The sequence below is a fragment of the Sinocyclocheilus rhinocerous genome, unplaced genomic scaffold (assembly GCF_001515625.1).
Source record: "Sinocyclocheilus rhinocerous isolate Xijiao unplaced genomic scaffold, SAMN03320098_v1.1 scaffold984, whole genome shotgun sequence".
In the NCBI taxonomy this organism is placed as follows: Eukaryota; Metazoa; Chordata; class Actinopteri; order Cypriniformes; family Cyprinidae; genus Sinocyclocheilus; species Sinocyclocheilus rhinocerous.
This window is the reverse complement of record NW_015643603.1, coordinates 763523-785931: the sequence shown is the minus strand read 5'-3', so window position 1 is coordinate 785931 and position 22409 is coordinate 763523. Positions and strand designations below refer to the sequence as shown.

Here is a 22409-nt window from a genome sequence, read left to right as displayed (position 1 = left end):
ACTAAATACCTTCCACTTCTTAAAGGGGTCATATGATGTTGCTAAAAAGAACGAGCTTGTAACACTCCAAAGAGAAAGGAAAACTTGAAATCGCATCATATGACCCCTTTAATAATAGACTTATCTATGCTTCTATGCATGGATAAATCTGACTTGTCTGTCCACAACTTTATCCCAGAGATCTTTCGACAGTGACTTGCCACCAATAGTTGATTGTTTGCTTCAGTTGCACTAAAACGGAAATGGTCCAGGAAAGCTCTTTTCATGCTGAACTAATCAATATGACCACAGCTAATCACAGTTGAAAGTCAAATGGGTTTGTGTGCCATTGATAAAGTGATTAGCTATACCTGATTGAGTTTACAAGTAATTTTCATCCTTTTTCCAACTCAGTGATTCAGATTTTTTCTGATATGTAGGTGTTATATATTTCACTTGGAGTTGCACTGAGTAATTATACAGCTGGATAAAACAAAAACTTTGTCCGTCTTCATTTCAGGCTGCAAAGCAACAAATTGTGACCATTTTAAAGGGAGGTGATTCTTTTCATATATATATGTATGTGTGTGTGTGTGTGTGTGTGTGTGTGTGAGCAATATCACATGAGCAGCAGTGTTTCTTATGTATTTACACACTCGTGTCATCGAACTGTTGTACGTTCATTTGTTGTGCGTTTATACAACAGTTTGATGGCACGAGTGTGTAAGTACATAAACAACAACAGGGTGTCTTTAATAACCATCTTTTGTGCAAACTACTTTCTTCTGCCATTGATTCAATTCTCAAGTTGACAGTTTAACAGCTGAACCCAAGCCTCCTTTACTATTTTGAAAATGTCACTTTAGAACTAGTAACGAAGGAACGTTGAGTTGCTTCATTGAAAGCTTATTGTATTACTGTATTAAAAGTTCACTGTATTATGTAGATTCGAGTAGTATGAGAGAGAGCTGGACTGAGCGAGTGTGATTACCTGCATCTGATACAGCATTCATTCTTCAGCTCAATCTCATATTCACAATAAAACATTAGTTTGAATGTCTGCTGAGGAAAATTATACCTTTGTCATACTATCCTTTCATCTGATTTCCGATGACAGCGCAGCTCAGTGCATTTGTTGGCTGCGTCTTACAAGGTGTTGTTGAAAGTAAAAAAAATAACTTCCTTGTTTACAACCCGGTTTCAGTGTTTTTCAATATAAAAGTCATTAATACTGACTCACGCATAAAAACAGTCCCTGTGTCCAAAATCACCCCCTATACCCTTAAATAGGGCACTATTTGAGGGGATATCCATTTTTAGTGGTGTCCAAAACCTTAATGGACATTATCAAGTGCACTAATTTAATCCCACAATGCACAGCAATAACGAGTGTATAACTTATGTATGCTCAACAGCTAGAGAATACCCATAATGCACTGTGAGAGTCGCATACTGAATGAATTGCCGCATCTCACCAGAAGATGGGGCCCACAGCGGAATCATCCATCCATTAATTTTACAAAGTGCTTGTCCACAGTGTATAGCGTAACGTCTGCCATGACACTCGCTGTTAGTAAAACCGCAAGCGGAGTGATATCACTAGAATATCGCACTCCTCTTAGCCAATCAGATTCGAGGACCAGAAAGAACTGTTGTATATATGCAAATATAAACATTTGAACCGGATGATGATGTGCGCATCTTTCATATTTTGTTTAAACATCTCATTTATTAATTTAGTACTACTCTTTGGGAAGCTACATAAGACATTATTCCCAGAAGACTAAATAAGTACAATTTACTCCAATGATACTCTTCAAAACGTTTTGCCTTCTTGAGTATCAATGAAGTTGTAATTTTAAAGTTGTAATTTGTACTCAAGCAGTACTAAAGACATAGTCTTTAAATTACAGTTTAATTAGTCTATAAATTCTGGGTTTGAGTCAGATGAAGACAGATTCAGAGTTAATTTAATCTATCCAAAGAATGAGACAGAAAGACTGAAAGAGAATCAGTCATCAGAATCATGCTGATTGGAACTCATTACCCAGTGACCTACTGTATACAGTCTCAAACAAACTAAAAAAACGTTATAAAACACTTTTAAAAAGTCCTAATGAAATGAAACGGCCTGTTCATTGGAATAATCTACAGCATCTGTTCTTAAAAAATTAAATAACTTTTCATGAAGAATAAGTATGCTGTAATTTAAGTGATTAAAGCAGAATGCAATAAACTATGCTTTGATTACTTCTGATCCATTATCCATTGCTGACTGCAAATCACAAGAAAATTTATTAAATTAGTGAGAGACAAAGGAGAGAGGAAGACCTTAAGAGAGGGAGACCTCTTAATGCAGACCAGAAAGATAAACCCTTAATAATTCATCAGCGAGTGTCCTAGAGGGAAAGAGAGATCAAGGAGAAATGCAAACCTGACTGCACTACTTCAATAAAGAAGTTCCCCACAGATGATTTGAAGACAAAGCAGTCTTAAATGGGCTCAGTTGCTATAGACCTGCATTACCAACTCAATTTATCTACAAATTCAGAGCTTCATACACAAACAGGGTTCAAAATCACCACTCACCAATTGTCATATCCATGTAAACACTGGCTTTGGTGAGTTAAGGCCCGTTCACGATATCTATAAAGATAACTATATTAGTGTCCACACCAACGGATGATATCATCCGTTTATTCTAAGTGCATGCTCGTCTGGCACTCTAAATTCTCAAGCTTGTTATAGCAGGATTGATTCTGATTGGGTATCAATGTTTTTATCGTTCATTGGCTGGAAAAAATCATTCTGCAAGTGATTTCAACTATGTAGTTTCTTTTCTGTGCCTTTATCATTATAGTTGTGATGTGGACTATTCCTTAATATTGAGAATGTTTTTTAGAACTATATCTTTATCGTTATCTTTATAGTTATCGTCCTTGGTGTGAATAGGCCTTTACTCTTCAGATGGCTGGCAACTTTATTAGGGATGTCAATGTAATACATGGTTTAAGTGGAAGTCTAAGAATAATTGCCTGACTCATGCTGATGGAAGCACATCCACAGAAATACAATCCATGTCCAAATAAATTTTTTGCGACTTGTGCATCCTGAGTGGAAAATTTACCTTCTAAAGTTTGCCTGGAATTTTTTTCTAGAACTGCATGTGGCAGAATTACATAGGGTATTTCTCATATTAAAGGTATAGTTCACCCAAAAATTACAATTGTGACATAATTTACTCGCTCTCAAGTTGTTTCAAACCTGTATGAATTTCTTTCTTCTACTGAACTCTTTTGACTATTTTGAAGAATGCGTGTAACCAAACAGTTTTTGTTCCCCACTGACTTCCATGGTATTTTCCCATACTATGGAAGTCCATTAGGACCAGTAACTGTTTGGTTACACACGTTCTTCAAAATATATTTTTATGTTCAGAAGAAAGAAAGAAAGAAAGAAAGAAACTCATACAGGTTTGGAACAATTTGAGGGTGAGTAAATGATGACAATTTTCATTTTTTGGTGAATTGTTCCTGTATTACTGGGTGAACCAGGACCAGTGGAATTTGCTTCCATAACTTAAAAAGACAACCTAGGATGAGATAGCTTGCTTCTTGCAGTGATCGAGGCAGCACACTTCTCATTGCTATGCCTTGCTGTAAAGGAATAGTTCACCCAATGTCATTATTAAAGTGTAAATCAATCTTCTCTGCTGAGGTTATTTGAGGTCATTTTGTGAACAAATTATTATTTTGAGTCAGTTCTTTTCCATGATTGATCTGAGTGACTGTGAGTTTCACAAATCAAACTGAATGATTTGTTCACAAATTTGACAAATTCCACAGATTCGGCTCACAACTGGATGATTCACAGCAGTTCTCTACCCACTGGATGGGAAGAATAGTGATTTAAATTTTGGCCTCTTCCTCACACAAAGCACATAGAAAATATAGTATGCCTTCAAAAGACTTGGACAAAGGTGCAATACTTCTTTCTTCTTCTTCTTCCGCTCTTGAAGTCTATGGCAGCCCATAGAACTGCTTGCGGAAAAGTTTTGAAATTTGGAACAGATAGAGCACAGTCTCAACATTAACCATAGAAAGTCTAAAGTCTTTAACTCAAACCCTCTATTGCCACCAACAGCTCAAATCTGCACTCATGTTTATGCTAATAACTTTTGAATGGTAAAGTTTAGATGCAAAATTCTTTTTTCCCATTGATTAATTGACTCACGCTGAGTCAAATGCATACTGAAATTTTAAATTCTACAGGTAAAGATTTTTTGCAATTTTGAATTATACGTAAAACTTCAGACCATGTTGGCAAAAATTTATTAAAAACTTTTTGAAAAACCCTACCATTTTCAAATAACGCACAAACAAATTTTACGAAGAGGATGCAAAAATGGACGTGAGGCTATATCTCCACAACGCTTCAGCGTATTCAAACCAGACTTGTGATGTGTTCGAAATGCCATACTATCAAACTACTCTTACTATTTCTGTAGTATCCAGTATGTATACTGTGCATAGTGTGCAAATTTTCTGTATGCATGGAATACCCGGATGACCTACTATATTTGCCAGAATCTGCTAAATATAACACAAGTACACTGAAATCAGTACAGAAGCTGTGTTTGGAATGGCATACTACCATACAACTCCTACTATATTGCAGTATGCAATGTGTATACTGTGAATAGTATGTGAATTTTCTGTATGAATGGAATCCCCGGATTACCTGCTACATTTGCTAAAAATTGATGCATGCATCTGAAGGCACTGCATAGGATACTGTTTCCCACAACGCAACACGCTCCATGTGACGTTTCATCTTCAAATGCGTGAGTGAACTGGAGGCGGGGAATAGTAATTATAAATGTAACACTTTTATATGTACTTATATAAATGTTAATGTAAACTACAAACTATTGCTCTGTATCTAAAAACAATATCGTTAGTAGCACATAAATTGTACCTTCATTTCTACGGCACGTTTCCGATCAAGTCAAATGACGTCACCTTTATCTCTATAGTGCTTTATAGCGCTCTATAGTACAGATTGTTTCAAAGATATTAAATAATAATAATATTGCAGAAATATAATATACAAATAACATATAATATATAAATAAAAATAATATTTAAATTATGCAAGCAGAATTCAATTCCACTGTAAAGCAGCTCTAAAAAGAAACGGAGTGTCTATTTACTCTAAGTACAAGTAGCCCAATTTGTTGGCAGGGGCTGCAGTAACTTCGCCCACCAATGCTTGGCTGTGATAAACAGCACTGCAAAAGACGCCTGTTTGACAGCCGTATGAGTGGTGTAGTGATTAAAACGCAACATTACGTATTTCATGGCACACTCGTTTTATGCGGTTTTGGCGCCACCTATTGTTGTGGGTGTATTATTGACATGTCAAAGTCTAGACCCTGAATATAAGAGGACCGCGTTTTTTCAGATGTATTTCCAAGAAAAAAACATCGTCTTATATTCGGGACAATACGGTAATTGACGCGATTGACGCATGTTAGAATCCGCCTTTTGCCAAACTCGTTCTTATCCTTTTTCCATCACATATCAGATTGGAAAGGCATTTATTTTCAGTAAAAATAAACGAAATATTTGAAAAGTGGAAATAAAACAGCTAATTAATAATACAGTGTTATTGGGTATGGTTAGCCATAGGTGTAGGTAGGGCTTTATTGTCCCAATAAGGCGGCATCTATTTAATAATATATGATAATTTACACTCAATATGTTATTACATACTGTTTTATAATGTACTACAGTACTGAAGTATACATATTTGCCACCTAACTTTCACTTAAAGTTAGCCTATTGCTAAAGAAAATACTGCTATTTTAGTGTAAACAGAATTGATCATTATTTGCACTTAGTGTAACTAGAATATATCACTATTTCCACTTAGTGTAACTGCCAAAAAGAAAACAATATCGTTGTTCAGTTAAAGACAGCTCAGTGTTGATTCAGTCCTGTTCAATATGTTTAATAGTATGAACCCTTATTAACAAGCCTTTGTAAAAGAACAGTTAGCACATTTATTTGTAAGGTAACAGCCTCGACAGCTGTGCTGAATTAATGTTCAGTGTTTGTCATGTGACAACACTGTAGCATACTACTCTGAAACATTTTGTTGCTTAATGCTTATTGTATACTATTTCACAAACTATTCTTTAAAAAAAATAGTAGGCAGTATACACTGTATACTGGACAGTAGGCAATAAGCAATATGTTAGTATGCCATTTCGAACACAGGATCAGTGTGTGTTATAAGAACCACGACCTGAGATTACCTGCACGAACTCAAAGGCTTCTAAAACTTGTAACATTCTTGAGTCTATTGTAAGCTAGCTTTAAAAGACTTTACTTTCTTTCTTTCTTTTTTTTTTCTTCTTTATCATTGGTATATTTTGTTAATTTGTGTAGCTTGTCTAACTTCATGTGATGATGTCTGTTAGCCCCATGTTACTTCATAACTTATTCTTTCAATTGCAATTAAAAAAATAAAAAAAAAATTTAAAAAAAGAGATTAGCTGCACAGTTTCGGCGTAGGGCCCCCTACTGGTCAGGAGAATGGAAATGGCTATTTTTGCTTATAACTTCTTAACAGTTTGCCCAAAAATCATAAAAGTGGTCTTGTTAGATTTGGGTCGGCATGCTGAGTCAAATGATATCATTTTTTTCCTTATCATACATTTTGAATTTTGTTGTAAAATGCTGTATTTTATAAACGCATTAGCGTATCATTACGAAACTCAGTATGGGTCATCGGCACGATGCCCTGAAGGAGCCTAAGAAGTTTCTAACCAGCGCCACCTAGTGGTAAAATCAAATATGTAGTTATGGATGTAGTTGACTTATTTTCACGAGAGTCATATCTTTACATTTCTGAATCCTTGCAGAATCGTCTGAGTCCAACGATACCAAACATCCTAGGTTTCACCTTATGGTTTGTGCAACATTGTGATTTAGCGTTTAAACAACTTTTGAAAATATCTTCAAAACCATTAGTCCGATCAAGATGAAACCACCATAGGAAAATCAAAAACATAGGTTGTTGCCTATATGCTAATGGCCAAATCTCAAAATTTTGATTCTAAGTGGCAAAAGAATGCAATCAAAGTCGGACATGGGTCATTTTTTATGTTTTCATAAATACAAATAAGTGTAAATAAATAAGTCTTTATAACTAAAATATAAAAGATATTTTCACCAAATTTGACACACTTGTGTATGGGCGCACTCTGAGGACACATAAAAGAATTGTGACACTTGGTGGCGCTATAGTTGAACAAAATATGAAATTGGAACTAATTACAGTACAGTATTATGATATAAAATGCTATATTTTATTTGTATGTTATTACGAAACTATGTATGTTATTGGTACGATGCCCTGAAGGTACTCAAAAAATTTAGAGGCAGTGCCATCTTGTGGTCAAGAGTTATAATGAAATTTAAAAAAAAAAAATGCTAATAGCTTTTGACTATTTTTGCCTATTGTCATAATTCTGGTCTCAATAGATTCCTTGGGTCATACTGAAAACATAGATACCAATGTTCCTGTCTGCTAATTTGATTTTCTTTGATAACCTACTTTTTCGAACTCCTCACAGACCGTTGGTCCGATTTTCACCAATTTTGAGTCAGATCATCTTCAGACCATATTCACAAAAAGTCGATAGATGAAATCATTTTTAGTATACCGCAGTTGTTGATGGCATGATGCCAAAACGACTCCGAGGCTGTATCTCTGCAATGCAAGCCATATTGACACCAAACTTTGCACGTGTCATTCATTGTCACCTTACTCTGACCACACCACCTCAGTCACAGAGACACCTATTGGTTGATAGTGATAATTCAGCCATTTTGCCTAAAATCATAAATATGTCTTTAATTGCTCATTGATGCAGTTGGTCTGATGCTCCCAGCCATGCTGGCATGACTTATCTTGCCAGCTTTGTGCTTGGCCCTTTAATTGCTGCTTGATATGTTTTTTATTAGTTTTTGCTTTTTTATTTATTTTTTTATTTTTTTGTTATTTTATTACATCAAGTTAAACTAAATGAAAAAATGTGTTCCTTGGAAACTATCTGAAATTAAATTAATTTACTTTTTTAAATATTAAAATATTTTAATATTTAAATATAATTTTCTTTATTTATTTCAAGAATTTTTTTTTTTCTTTAGGATTTAGTTAACTATAATAACCCTTTTTGGAATGACATGAGAGTCATTATTTTTTATAACCCCTATATAGCACATCACAGTAGATATGAGAGCACAGAATTTACCTCCCAGGGTCATTCCAGCCTCAAAACATCTCTTCAGACGGCAGGATGGGCAGTTCTTCCTCCTCAGTTTATCTATGGTGCAGTCATTCCTGCTAGCGCAGAGATACTTCTGCTTCCCTAGAAGTAGAAATAGATGGTTTTCAGAAGTTTTAACTTAGTTTGAGTCAGGTGGCAGCCAAAGTAAAGCTCAAGAAAGGACAGAGCTGGACATATCACATTGACACCAAGATAAAACATGGATCAGAATAAAAAAAGAGAACAAACACACACACACACACACACACACACAGAGAATGCTCCAATTAGAGGGAGCTGTTAACTTGAAAAGCCAGTCTGATAGGTCACAGCCCTCACTCTGATCACCTGGGGACAGCCAAATGAAAAGTGCAGAGTGAGATTTGAAAAGAGGTTCTACTGTGTGTGTGTGTGTGTGTGTGTGTGTTAATAAGGAATACAGAGCCACCACTGAAGTAACCTACACAACTGCAGTCAGGTCTGACATAAAATTACAATGTGATGTAACAGATATCCACTGCCAGACCTACATACAATTATAACAAGATCTGAGATTAAAACAGAAGTAAAACCTAATCAACTGTAAATCAAGTGTAAAAGCAATGCAATTCACCTCACCACAAGAATCAAAATTTAACATAAATACTGGGTAACACACTATCATAATCAGATTTTACATAATGCCAAACAAATGTACAAACTGTAATCATATCTTGCAGGTAATCTTTTTATAAAGCTGAAGAGTGTAATTTTAACTGCTTTGTCTGTGTCCAGGAAACCTGTTTGAAAACAGCGAAACTGGTGAAACAAATTTGTGAAAAAAATACATCACCTTTAAACTTATTCAGAAAGACATCTCTAACCTTAAATATCTGTCTACAATTATTCATAAACAACAATGAGGCCAGAATAAGACTGCTCCTCTTAGTATATTGTTCCATGTCTCTTTCTGTCTCAATTAACAACTGTTTAAACAGTATAATAGTGTGATATTTCTGTATTTGATTAAACTGAAGTTCATTGTTGGCTGTGAGGCAAGACCTTTTAACTCCTCTTAACTTTGATAAATTGTTTTGTTCCACAATCTGTGGGTGTTCAAAGCAAAAAGGGCATCACTTTATCAGAAGTGTATATTGTTGTTTCAATTTGAACATTTATTTGCAGGATGAACATGGGTTTACATAGTGTAAACATTATTAAACTTTGCACACTTGTATACATCCTAACATTATCACTGATATACATTCATTTTTTTTTTATTTATAGTGAATATATTTGTATATCGTGTGTATATTCAGTCTATCCTCACTCCAAAATCTGACATCATTTACTGATCGTCATGTCATTCCAAACCTGTATGACATACAGCACACTACATTCAAAAGTTTGGAGTCAGTAAGATTTTTTTAATGTTCTTGAAAGAAGTCTATTATGCTCAATTGGGGCAGAATTTATTTGATCAAAAATACATTAAAAACAGAAATGTTGTGAAATATTATTACAATTTAAAATAACAGTTTTCTATTTTAACATTTTAAAATGTAATTTATTTTGTGATGTGAGTCACCTAATGGTTAGAGAGTCAGACTTGTAACCCGAAGGTTGTGGGTTCGAGTCTCAGGTCCGGCAGGGATTGTCGGGGGGGGTGACTATACAGCACTCCCTTCCACCCTCAATACCATGACTGAGGTGAGACCCTTGAGCAAGGCACCAAACCCCCAACTGCTCCCCTGGCGCCGCAGCAATATGGCTGCCCACTGCTCCGGGTGTGTTCACTACTGTGTGTGTGTTCACTACCGTGTGTGTGCACTTGGATGGGTTAAATGCAGAGCACAAATTCTGAGTATGGGTCACCATACTTGGCCACACGTCACTTCACTCACTTCACTTCACTGACTGTACATTATCCTGCTTTTTACATGGCCACTTACCAAATAAATACACAATATTGATTTGAGCTATATTGCGTTTTATTATATGAGAAAAAAGAGTGGTACAAGAGACATAAAACACAGCTATGTAGGAAATCAGTAATTGAATCAGTGTTTGAGCTGTCTCAACTGAAAATATCTTGCTCTGACATATCTTAAAAAATGTCAGTTCCATTGTTCTGTCTCAAGATGCACACATGTAACGTTTTCTTCTAAGGCATTTTTATAAAAGCTGCTTAAATATCTTAATTTAACTAAGGCCTAGTCCTGGTTTAAGCTAAGCCCCATCTGTGAAACCAGGCCTTAGTCTTCAATCTCCAGTCTTCAGCGTCACATGATCCTCCAAAAATATTCTAAAATGCTAATTTGGAGCTAAAGTATTATTTCTTATTATCAATGCTGAAAACAGTTGTGCTGCTTAACAATTTTTGTGCAAACTGTGGTATGTTTTTAAAGAAGTTCTGTTTGTTTGTTTGTTTTTTTTTGACATTGTAAAAGTCTTTACTGTCAGTTTTGCAATTTTTTTTTAAACCATCACTTTTAAATAATAGTACATTTTATCTATGGAACACAAATACACAGCAAAACTTTATTTTACGGAGCCCGGGAAGTCACCTGTAGGAGAAAATTTTTTTTTGTAAACCTTACCTTCGGTTTTTGAATCCGTACCCACCAATTCATAATCCGTGCGCATGCTTTCGCAATCCGTTCCTTCGGGTTTGTAAACTCGCAGATTTGTGGCCCCGCCCCCACCGGCAGATTCAACCACAGTGTGGGATGCATAGTATTGTGTTTATTAAACATTCTTCTTCTTCTTCTTTTAGGATTTAATGGCGGTTGGCAAACCAACTTAAAAGGTGCACCTTGCCTCATGTCTCTCTGCCTTGTGTATGTGTCATGCTCTCATTTGGTTATTGTCTAGTCATGTGATTCCCTTGTCTGTGTTATGTCCTGATTGGTTGTCTTAGTCATGTGTCTTGTTTCCCATTGGTTTGTTCTTGTCTTGTGACCCTCTTGTTTGCTATAAGTAGCCATCATGTTCCCATAGTTTTCGTTGTGTATTGAAGTTGTAACCCGCTGTCGGTGAGTTTAGTCTGTTCATGCCTCGTCAAGTCAAGTCTGTTCATGTCAAGTCAAGTCTCGGATTATTGTTTGGATGTTTGGATCACCTGAAAATAAACTGCACTTGGGTTCTTCACTACGCTCGCCTTCAGTGGACTGATTCGTTACATTATTATTGTTATTATTATTTTACATTTAGGTTACATATGCATTTAGAAGAAGCTTTTATCCAGAACGACTTACAAAAGAGGAACAAATGACTCCAACGTCAGTCACAATGGCAGGTTTATTATACAATAATAATCAAGTGCTAAGATTATCACAAATTAAACAAGATTTTGACGCACATCTTTCTTATTAAATTGTTGTATTCCATCTCGTACCCGTTACAATTGATAGAGAATCACTTAAGACAATTTGCTGTAGGCCTTTTCCACATAATAATATGCAATAAAACAATATACAATATGATTCGTTAACACGATTATGAATTTGTGGGTATGGATTCAAAAACCGAAGGTACGGTTTACAAAATCTAAATGCGCACGGATTGGAAATTCGTGGGTACGGTTTATTAATCCGTAGGCACGATCTGTTAAACCGAGGGAACAGTTTAAGAATTTGTGAGTACGGTTTATAAACTGAGGGGACGGATTGCAAAACCGTCGCAACGGATTGTTTTTTTTTTCTCCTACTGGTGACTTTCTGTGGCCCGTATTATTTATATTCCATGGAACACAAAAGTTTTTCATGAAGATATCAAGTAGACTGTCCAAGTTGCTTTTTTCAAACATTGGAAACAACCACAATTGTCCCTGGTCTGGTTCTCACCCACTTTCATTGTAGAGAACAGACCATCTTGCATATTCTGCCTAATAACTCCTTTTGAGTTCCATGCAAAAACGTAAGTCATACAAGTTTGGAACAGGGATGAGAAAATGAATAAGAGACATGAATAATACTGAAATCTATGCTTAGGTCACTTTGAGCGAAGTGTTTGGGTCTCAGTGATTACTAATTGTTTATGGTGAGTCTTTACACACCTCACAGCCAAGTCTGTACTTTATAGGGTTGTAGGCATTAGATTTCCATTGCTACATTTTTTTTTGGGTTGCATAATAGGGAAAGAATGTGTCCCTAATTTATGTATACTTAAGACACAAAGTGTCGCCTACTTGCTCTCTCTTTGTCTTTCTCTTTAGCTGAACTCCTGAATGCCTGTGTATGACGTGCCAATTGTTGCTTTATAAAGTGATATGATTAAAAACAATAAAAGCTGTACTGGACACATGGTCAAAAGCATATTAATTCTATGGCAGCTTTTAATGCAGCATTAATGACAGTTTATAGCTGCAATTAAAAGCTCTAATTAAAGTGATAACAGTCCTCACATATGGTGAATATATTTAGTCGTTAATATAATCCCAAGCCAGACTTTTGTTATAATGGGTGTGTTTATGTTACCCTCAGCAGCTCTCTTAAAGAACACTTTGCAGCTTCCACAAGTGAGGGCTCCATAGTGACATCCCGATGCTTCATCAGAGCAGATTAGGCATGTCCTTTGTGGAGGAAGGAAAAAATCCATTGGGAAAATGTCACTCCTCCCTCCATCATACCTAAAAATAAAAACACAGCATAAACTAATGGCATAACAAAACACTGACATAAATGTTCTGTTCTCTGTTATATCAGCAGAAGAAAACAAATGCACTGCAAACATGGAACTTGTTCTTCCACTGTAATGTCAATTGTGAAGAAAAATATGAGGTCCATTATCAGTAATTTGAACAGAACACACATATCAGATCTCATCCAAACAAACACAGAAATATAGGAGTAATGGGTGCGTATTTGTACATTCAGATGTTTGAACAATAAAAATAGTGTAGGATGTAGCTGAATTTCTCTGAAGTTTTACATCAGTTGTCCAGTGTGCGGCTGCTAAACTAGAAATGTCATTTGCAGGTCCAGCACTCAGCTATAATATTCCCTATGAAAATGCCCAGTTGAAAGCTGGGTGCATGTACCTGGGTGTGTCATCGGCCAAATGATGGTTGTAAGTAGAGGTGACATTATCCTAATGCAAGTGCCAGGTCTCTAATGAAGGGTAATAACTGCTTTATTCCTTAAGGAATGATGGAAAGATTCTGAGTTAAAGAGAGTCATTCAGCATGATTATTCTGTTCTGGTGATGGCAGCCAATTCTGTCACCACACACACAGCGAGAAAGGAAAAGTGAACAAAATGACTACGATTAGGACAAGGGCATATTTCTGATATTTTCTTGGCTGTCTAAAAGAAGTGGTCAAACGTTCTACATTATAATAACTTTTTTTTAAAAGAGAGAGTAAAATAAAAAAGAGAGAACTCAGGTGATACATTGTGACAGTCCAGACCTACATAAAAAAGTTAAAAGTAAAAAAAGAAATCTCATTGTCACCATTGTTTTTCACTTTTCTCTCTCTGTTTTCACCTCTTTTTTTTCTTACATACACATGGTTGGGTGCTGCTGGTTCATGCAATTTCTGAGAGTTTAACGATCTGTGTGCTTGATGACAAAAGCAAGATCAACCCGTAGTAGAATGGATGAATGGAAAGATGGCCATCTCAACTATAATAATGGCAGGAAATAAATAATGGGAAAATGACTGTCCACTTCAACTTGAAAACATGTCTGCATTAGGTATGAGAGATTTATAAAAACTTGTACATCTACGGTTTAAAACTTTTTCATTAAATTTAAACAGGAAAGAGATATTTATATTCATTTAACAGTAATAAACAACATTAACCTACAAATATATTTTACTGAAACCTTTTAAAATGCCACATGGAGACTTTAGTGATGACATAAATTGTAGCATTCGATTCAGTGTGACAATTTATGTGAAATGGTTTTTCAAGCCATTTACACAGAATGTAATTTTGCTCATGTTTCATTAATGAGGCCCGCTGTGAATATATCATAAAAATCAAATATATCAACCCATTTTCCTATTTTTTTTTTCCTATTCCCATTTTCCTACTGTATGAACATACAGTATGGGTATATCAACACACTTTTTTCCACATTTATCTGTGCTGATTGAATGGGGAAAATCTGTGAAATTCTGTCAAAAGGATTTAAGAATGGTAAAAAGTGTTAAATGATATGATCAGCCTAGCTAAAGTAATTTTTAGGTCTTCAGGCATGCATTTGTATGCTGCACGTATTCAGTCCACTGAAGAAAGAATATCATACAAAGTGGTGACAGAATATTCATTTTTGGGTGAACTGTCCATTTAACAAATATTTATATAAAAAATCAATTGAGATTCAGCAACCGCTCTGATTGGTGGAACTCACATTGTATACCTGCTGGTCTTAATACACACAAAAGCCTCTTTAGACTGGCTATTTCATGGAGTTTCATTCGTTCAATTCCCAAAATTTGCCAGTAATCTCAAAATTTAATAGTCTAGTCAGACTTGTTGTTATTCATGATATTGACCTTTGTTAATTTGACTCTTATGTTTTCAACATTAAATAAAAAGGCTGTACGGATAAAATTTATGTGTTTGGGCAGTTTTCATTATTAGTAGCTTATATTTAGGCAATCACATGGAGTTTTATATAGCAGTATGCTTCAAAGTCGGAAAAAATTAGCAGGACATTTGTTAATTTTTCTGTGAAAATCTCTATTTCAGAGTAAACATCTACACTTAATGTGCAAGGGCTTCATCCAATATACTTGTGCATCTGTTGATTTTATCTTGATTTCATGTGTGGATTATTATGGTTTTATTTGAAAAACAGAAGTATGCAGAATGGACTCCAATGTGAATCTACACCTCTGGTAAGTAATAAATAATGTGATAAGTGGCCAGCCAATGTAAACTTAATTATAAGAAAATTATTTAAGAAATTATTTACCCCAATTGCATCTCCAAGGCGTCCTTTGCACATTTTTTTTCTGTGTTAACATCAATATTTATGACTGTTGAATGTCCGACAACTTGACACTGTATTTGTAGCCCATGTGTTTTACTTTGTGAGACACAAATAACTTGAATTCTTCATCAAGCTCACTATCGCACTGAGAAATTTGCACTCAAGCTCACTATCGCACTGAGAAAGACTGTGGGCCTAACTCTTGAAAAACTTACAACAAGTGTAACTAAGTACTGAGTAATGAGACCAGTTATCATTTGCTCAACCAATTATATTTGGTTGATAATCCATTTGCACTTTGTAAACAAATAAAAAAATTAAAGAGAAAAAACTATACATGTTTTTCCTCGGGTGGGGGTGTTATGGAGGGTGGGCACTCACTGGCAGAAACATATGTCGGTGCCTATGGTCACACACACATACACTCGTATCCAATTAATTAAATGTGGCCCTTATTTCAAAACATCCACCCAGTATTGGTGTGTGTGTGTGTGCTGCATGTCAGGTGTGTTTTAAAAACAAAGCAATAATGATACAAGGGAAAGGACTCAAGGGTAAACAAATAGGTCATCGGGGAAGGGAGACAGAGAGACAGAACACCCTCAGTGCGGCCCTGATTAAATCCTTCTGGTGAAGACCTCTGATGCAACACCACTGGGAGGGCCTGAGCTGCTCCAGATGGAGGGCTCTGGACAAAACACGCATAGATTTAAGTAATGTTACCAAGAGACATTCACGCTAAAAACTTACAATAAGACTTTTGGTAAGCTGAGAATAGTTTGACATTGCAACTAAAATTTGGGTGCATCCGTTTCAGACGTTACTCAGGACAAGAAACAGCATGTAAAACGCTACCGTTTTGAATGAGGAAACAATTAAATTCAATTTTAGCACAAAAGGAATCTTGTGCAACTCAAGGAATGTCGTATGATTACTAACACTCAGCCTGGGGCTCATGCAAGTACACTGTAAAAAATGATATGATGAAAAAGCCATGACAACTTATGTTTTTAAGTTACTTTAACTCATAAAAATAATTTCAACTTTTGAGAGATTTCTCACTTAACATTCCTATTTGAAAATGATATTAATATCATAAATGACTATTTTGTGCTGCATGTCAGGTGTGTTTTAAAAACAAAGCAATAATGATACAAGGGAAAGGACTCAAGGGTAAACAAATAGGTCATCGGGGAAGGGAGACAGAGAGACAGAACACCCTCAGTGCGGCCCTGATTAAATCCTTCTGGTGAAGACCTCTGATGCAACACCACTGGGAGGGCCTGAGCTGCTCCAGATGGAGGGCTCTGGACAAAACACGCATAGATTTAAGTAATGTTACCAAGAGACATTCACGCTAAAAACTTACAATAAGACTTTTGGTAAGCTGAGAATAGTTTGACATTGCAACTAAAATTTGGGTGCATCCGTTTCAGACGTTACTCAGGACAAGAAACAGCATGTAAAACGCTACCGTTTTGAATGAGGAAACAATTAAATTCAATTTTAGCACAAAAGGAATCTTGTGCAACTCAAGGAATGTCGTATGATTACTAACACTCAGCCTGGGGCACATGCAAGTACACTGTAAAAAATGATATGATGAAAAAGCCATGACAACTTATGTTTTTAAGTTACTTTAACTCATAAAAATAATTTAAGCAATTTCAACTTTTGAGAGATTTCTCACTTAACAGTTCTATTTGAAAATGATATTAATATCATAAATGACTATTTTTTAGTTGCTCTGTAGATGAAAACATCACGCAACCATGTGGTTGTTACGCCCATTAAAGCATGTGTGAGGCACTGGGTGAAGCACAAAGCAGGACTACTACAAAGATTCACATCCAGTATAACAAAATGAGAGTTTTTCGCCATTCTTGAAATATGCATATAAGCACCCGTGTTGACGAGATGACAACGCGGAAAGGTTAGATCACAAAATTATTCCTGTACCATCCTGCCAGCTGCAGTGTGTGCTGAGTGTGTGCACGGCCAATTCATTTGAAGTGTGTGTGGGCATTCATGTGTGTAAGCATATAAAAGTGCTGAGCCTTCCTTCACCTTTTTGAAAGACATCTTAATAAAATAATTACCACTGGGGATAAAATACTTTAAAATGTAAACAGCGTCTCTTTTACTCTTCCTCTTTCTCACTCTTTTCAAAATACTGAGACTTTTCCCATATATTGAGAGTATTTAGTTCTGTAGAACAGCACATAATGCATGTACATGCTATAATGACATCATGCCTGCTGAAAGTGTTGTTTATTAACAGCCAATCACACAGCAGAAATAAACGTGACAACAGCCAGTCAGTGCATGTCGCTAATAAGTCTGCAAGTTCTGCGTGTCTCTGTGTGAATGAGTGGTATAGTTCAGTGTTTCCCAACCGGGGTGCCGTCTGTCGAGAGCAGGGGTGCAGTGTAAAAAATCATTTTTTAATACTTTTAAATTGCTAAAATTTTCAAAAAAGCAGCTATTATATAATATCTATTTCTGATGTCACCAATAATTAGAGATGCACTGAAATTTCAGCTGCCGAAAATTAGTTCACCGCTCAGGATTCACTTTCACGTGGTGTGACGTTCTGTGTATTATCCCGTTCTATGTGTGTGTGCTCTGCTCAGTCCCTCACGGCCCATGTGAGTGCTCCACTCATATACCATTCATGCTCATAATGTTTACATATGAATAAGAGCCTACATTAAAATCTGTCATATAAATTGGTCTTTTCATTAGAAATTAGCCTACTGATTGCCACCATTGATGGACAAAATTTGTTTATAATATTAAAAATTAAAAATATCTGTATGACAGTATATTCTGCAGTTCTTCCCTGCTGTACCGAATATCTATACTTTTCAAAGTATCATATCGAAGTTAGAAATTCAAACTTCATTGTGACAAAATACATTTTGTAGGGTGCCACAAATTTGTTAAAAATTCCAAAGGGTGCCACGACTAAAGAAGGTTGGGAAACACTGGTATAGTTTACTCTACTACACAAACTCAAACAGATCTGACGCTTATGGTGTTTTCAGCATCTGCCGTCTCAATATATGAGGACATGAACACATAAACTTCTTCTACAGAGCTGCTCAGAGCTTCACGATAAACTGCCCCAAAAAAAAGTTTGGTTTAACTTGAAGAAATTACGACAGAACTATATTACTATTGTTTACTAAAATGTACTTCTCAAAGTAATAATAATTATAATATTATTTTTAAGGAATATCATGCAACCAAGATATTTTTTAACCCATGGTTTAATTTATACAGTTCTGTTGTGCAGCATTTTATTTGACAAAAAACAAAAATGCAATGTTTGTTCTAAATTAAATGTTATATTTTCTTTTGAGTACATTTTAAAGATTTATTAATTAACTTAATTGTGCACCACTTCTGATTTGTATTAAATCATAAAACACAGAATCCATGGAAGAAAATTTGAAAACACAGAATTTAGGGAAAAATGTAATGGATTTCATAGAGACCTAAATTAAAGGTGTACATGTTCACATTCATTCTCAACTCTAACAGAAATGTGAAAAGCATTTCCTTCCCCATTAATGGTATATGAATATTGTGATAATATTTTGCCCAGCCCTATTTTAAAGTTTATTTATTCCTGTGATAGTAGATTTCAGGATTCTTTGACAAAGAAAGCTTAAAATATCAGTATTTATTTGAAATCGATTTTTTGTTAAAATGTAAACTTCTTCACTATTCATTTTTAGCCATTTAATTTGCCCTTACTAAATATCAAGTAAGTTCTACAGTATGCATTTCTTTAAAAAAATAAAAATAAAAATAAAAAACAAACTTACTGACCCCAAACTTTTGAACAGTACTGTATATAAAATATATAAAAATTACTTCATAATTGTTCATTTTTAACTTTCATTTCACTTTCATTTCATTTCCGTTTCTTCATAATTTAACCTTGGTGTAACCTAAAGTAGTTAGGGTGATTTATGTGACATGAAATTTTATTTTTGAATAAAGAATAAAAGGTTCATTAGTTGTTACCACATGAAGCACATTTTTGCTATCTGACAAGTTTTTACAGTCACTCCACCACAGCAATTCAGACACTTGAATCAGTAGGTGTGCCCAACTAAACCACAAAACACAATTATAACCCTCATTTCCTTAATTTGATCATCCTTTGATGAATAACTACGGTCATGACCAAAAAAAATTGACACAAACATCTGTATCAAACAGACTTGTGCGGGTATTCGGTAATGCGATATATCACGGTTGTGAGTGTTAATGCATTAACTAAGGTTAACTAATGAGGTCTTATTGTAAAGTGATACCTATTGGTCTTTATAGTTCTTTTGCACTTTAATCTGTGTAAAACTTTTAACTTTATAAATTTTTCTGTATTGCTTTATTGCATTTAAATGTTCAGTTATTTTTGTTATAAGAAAAAAGTTATTAAACCTGTTATACTGTATTATGACAGCACCTTTTTTATACTAAATTTCAATACCGTGACAATACCGTATACCGTGATAAAAGCATTAGCAATTAATCGCAACATGAAACTTTGATACCGGCATATCCCTAGTATCAAATGAAAGTCAGTTTCCCGACTGCTTTCCACAAATAGCACTGACTTTTGTGAGAAAGATCGAATCTATAATATAGTTAGTTTCCACTGTTATGCCGATGATACTCAACTATATATCTCAACAAGACCAGATGAAACTTCTAAATTATCTAAGCTAACAGAATGTGTTAAAAATGTAAAAGATTGGATGACCAATAATTTTCTCCTATTAAATTCGGATAAGACAGAGATATTACTTATTGGACCAAAAAACAGTACACAGAATCTAGTAGATTAAACCACAACTGTTTCTGAGGAACTACATTGTTTGGCGGAAGAATACTGTTTTTATTATTATCATTACAGTTTATTTGCTCTGTTTTATTCTGTGAAACCTTACTATGTATATGGAATAACCGTTTTATAAAAGCAATAAGCCCCGTGAAGCCGTGGTTTACAGTGAATTTATAACAGCTAAGGGGGTTTTAGGCACTCCGCTTCACCCCATAGCTGTTATAAATTCACTGTAAACCACGGCTTCTTGGGGCTTATTGCTTTATTATCACACTACAGAAAAATTATAAAGATAATCATGCTTAATGTTGATTCTGTATTAATCAGAATAGTTATTTTTTAACATTGATTCATGCGCTTGTTAAGGCCTAACTATTGCATTATAATTTGGCTACAGACATGCATTAGGGTTAGTTTATTATTATGATAAAATATGAATGTTTATAATTGTTTATTTTCTGTGTTGTTCGACAGGGGCCTCCAGGTTTACCCGGCCCATCGGTAAGATTCAAACCCGTCATCTGCACTCGTTAAACGTTTACACGTGTCATTATTTCACATAGGGCTGTGCAATTAATCGCATGCGATTGTCATGCGCATCTCGTCAGTAAAGCCGGTTCCATGATTAGTAGTAAATCTCCATCACCTGCTTTCAGATGGAGCGGCATTTACTACACAGAGCTGTAGTTCACTGACAAGCTAGGCAATATTGCGTTCATAATCGCAGATGAACCGCATTCGATTATGAACGCGATATTGCCTAACTTGTCAGTGAACTACGGCTCTGTGTATTAAATGTCGCTCCATCTGAAAGCAGGTGATGGCGATTTACTACCAATCACGATGCTGTACTGACGAGATGCGCTTGACAATCGCATGCGATTAATTGCACAGCCCTAATAGAAAGAAGTGTGTTTCCCCTCAAAGAATAACAGTGGCTTTACTGAAAGCTGGCTTTACTGGCTTTACACTGCTATATGTCAGTGCATTTTGCACTTGCATCATGGGTAATTAATGAAGAAGATCCAGGTTTTTGTGTTAAAATACAGCCCATGAACTATTTAGTGAATTTGCCCCAATGTGTTTTGTGTGAAGTCTATCACTGGATACACTAAACCGTTATATGTGCACTAACACACACAGTATTAAGCCTTATCACACAGAGCTTCCAAAAGAAGTCAGTCTCTGGCAGCATCACATACTTCGTAATATAGAACAGAAAAACAGAACAGTGAGAAAAGGTGAAGAATATTACTTCTATACTAAAAGCTGTTAGATCAGTCAGTTTAATCTGCTTATTTAATCTGCATTTATGTCAAATTTTTTCTTCTTCTATAGAATAAGTATCATAATTATATATGACCCAGAATCCTCTAACCTGCGAGTTTTGCATTGTTTTGTAGCGTTCTACAGGATTCCATGAGGAAAAAAAAAATCAGCACATCAGCACTGAACTTTAGAGCAAGAGTAAAAAGTCAATATTCAAATATTAACTTTTAGGTTTTTAATTCCTAAACTTTTAATATTCTTTGCTTGTGCTGTGGTTTTTTAAAAGCACATTAACCTTGAGTGTAAGCCTGTCAGAATTACATTTGATCATTTTTGCTCAAATCTGACCATTAATGGAACACAACTGACTTATAACTGAGTTCATAAATGTCAGTTTTTCTATCAGTGACATTTGGATGTTCTTATTTATTTGAATTTATTCCCCTCCAAAGCCATTAAAATCTGCCAGAACAAAACCTGAGAACACAAAACATTAAAATTCAAATGGCAACTAATTAACATTTTTAAAACTAACGTAGAACTAAATAAAAAGGAATAAATACAAATTTTAGGGCGCTCTCACTCACTTTCTCTTTCTACGAGTAAGCTTCAAACATTTTGAAACATTTGTAAAAAAAAAATAATAATTAAATAAAATGACTAAATGAATACAACAATAACAACGTCGACAGTCCTGTAAAGAAAAGGTGCATTAGCCATCTGACACTGCTCAAGCCAGTAATGACGAATGCTCTTTAGAATTGTTCTCTGTAACCATGATGATAATGAGAAGCCAATGGGAACTAGAGAATGAGAGATGACACACACCACCCTATGTGAGCTGTAACCACTCCTGTTTGCTGTCAACAGCTGACTTGAACGTACACTTTTGTTTAAAGAGTTAGAACTATTAACAACCAAATAACATTTTCCATAAATGGATTTGTAGCTCTTTGCATTTCAAAAAAGCAACAGGCCACAAGAAGACATGCATTAATTTCTAAATGTACATGTACAATATATAAAACAGCTGATTGATAA

The 22409-nt window shown here is 35.2% G+C and overlaps 1 protein-coding gene across 1 annotated transcript in view; it reads right to left on the bottom strand.

Annotated features, from left to right (window-relative positions):
• ar (androgen receptor) overlaps window positions 1–22409 on the bottom strand; it is a 78619-nt gene that overhangs the window by 47236 nt on the left and 8974 nt on the right. The window contains exons 3-4 of the mRNA XM_016575037.1: window positions 12775–12926; window positions 8303–8419 (exon numbers count right to left, since the gene is read on the bottom strand). Coding sequence (XP_016430523.1) covers window positions 8303–8419; window positions 12775–12926 — 269 coding nt within the window. The remainder of the gene's footprint in view (window positions 1–8302; window positions 8420–12774; window positions 12927–22409) is intronic.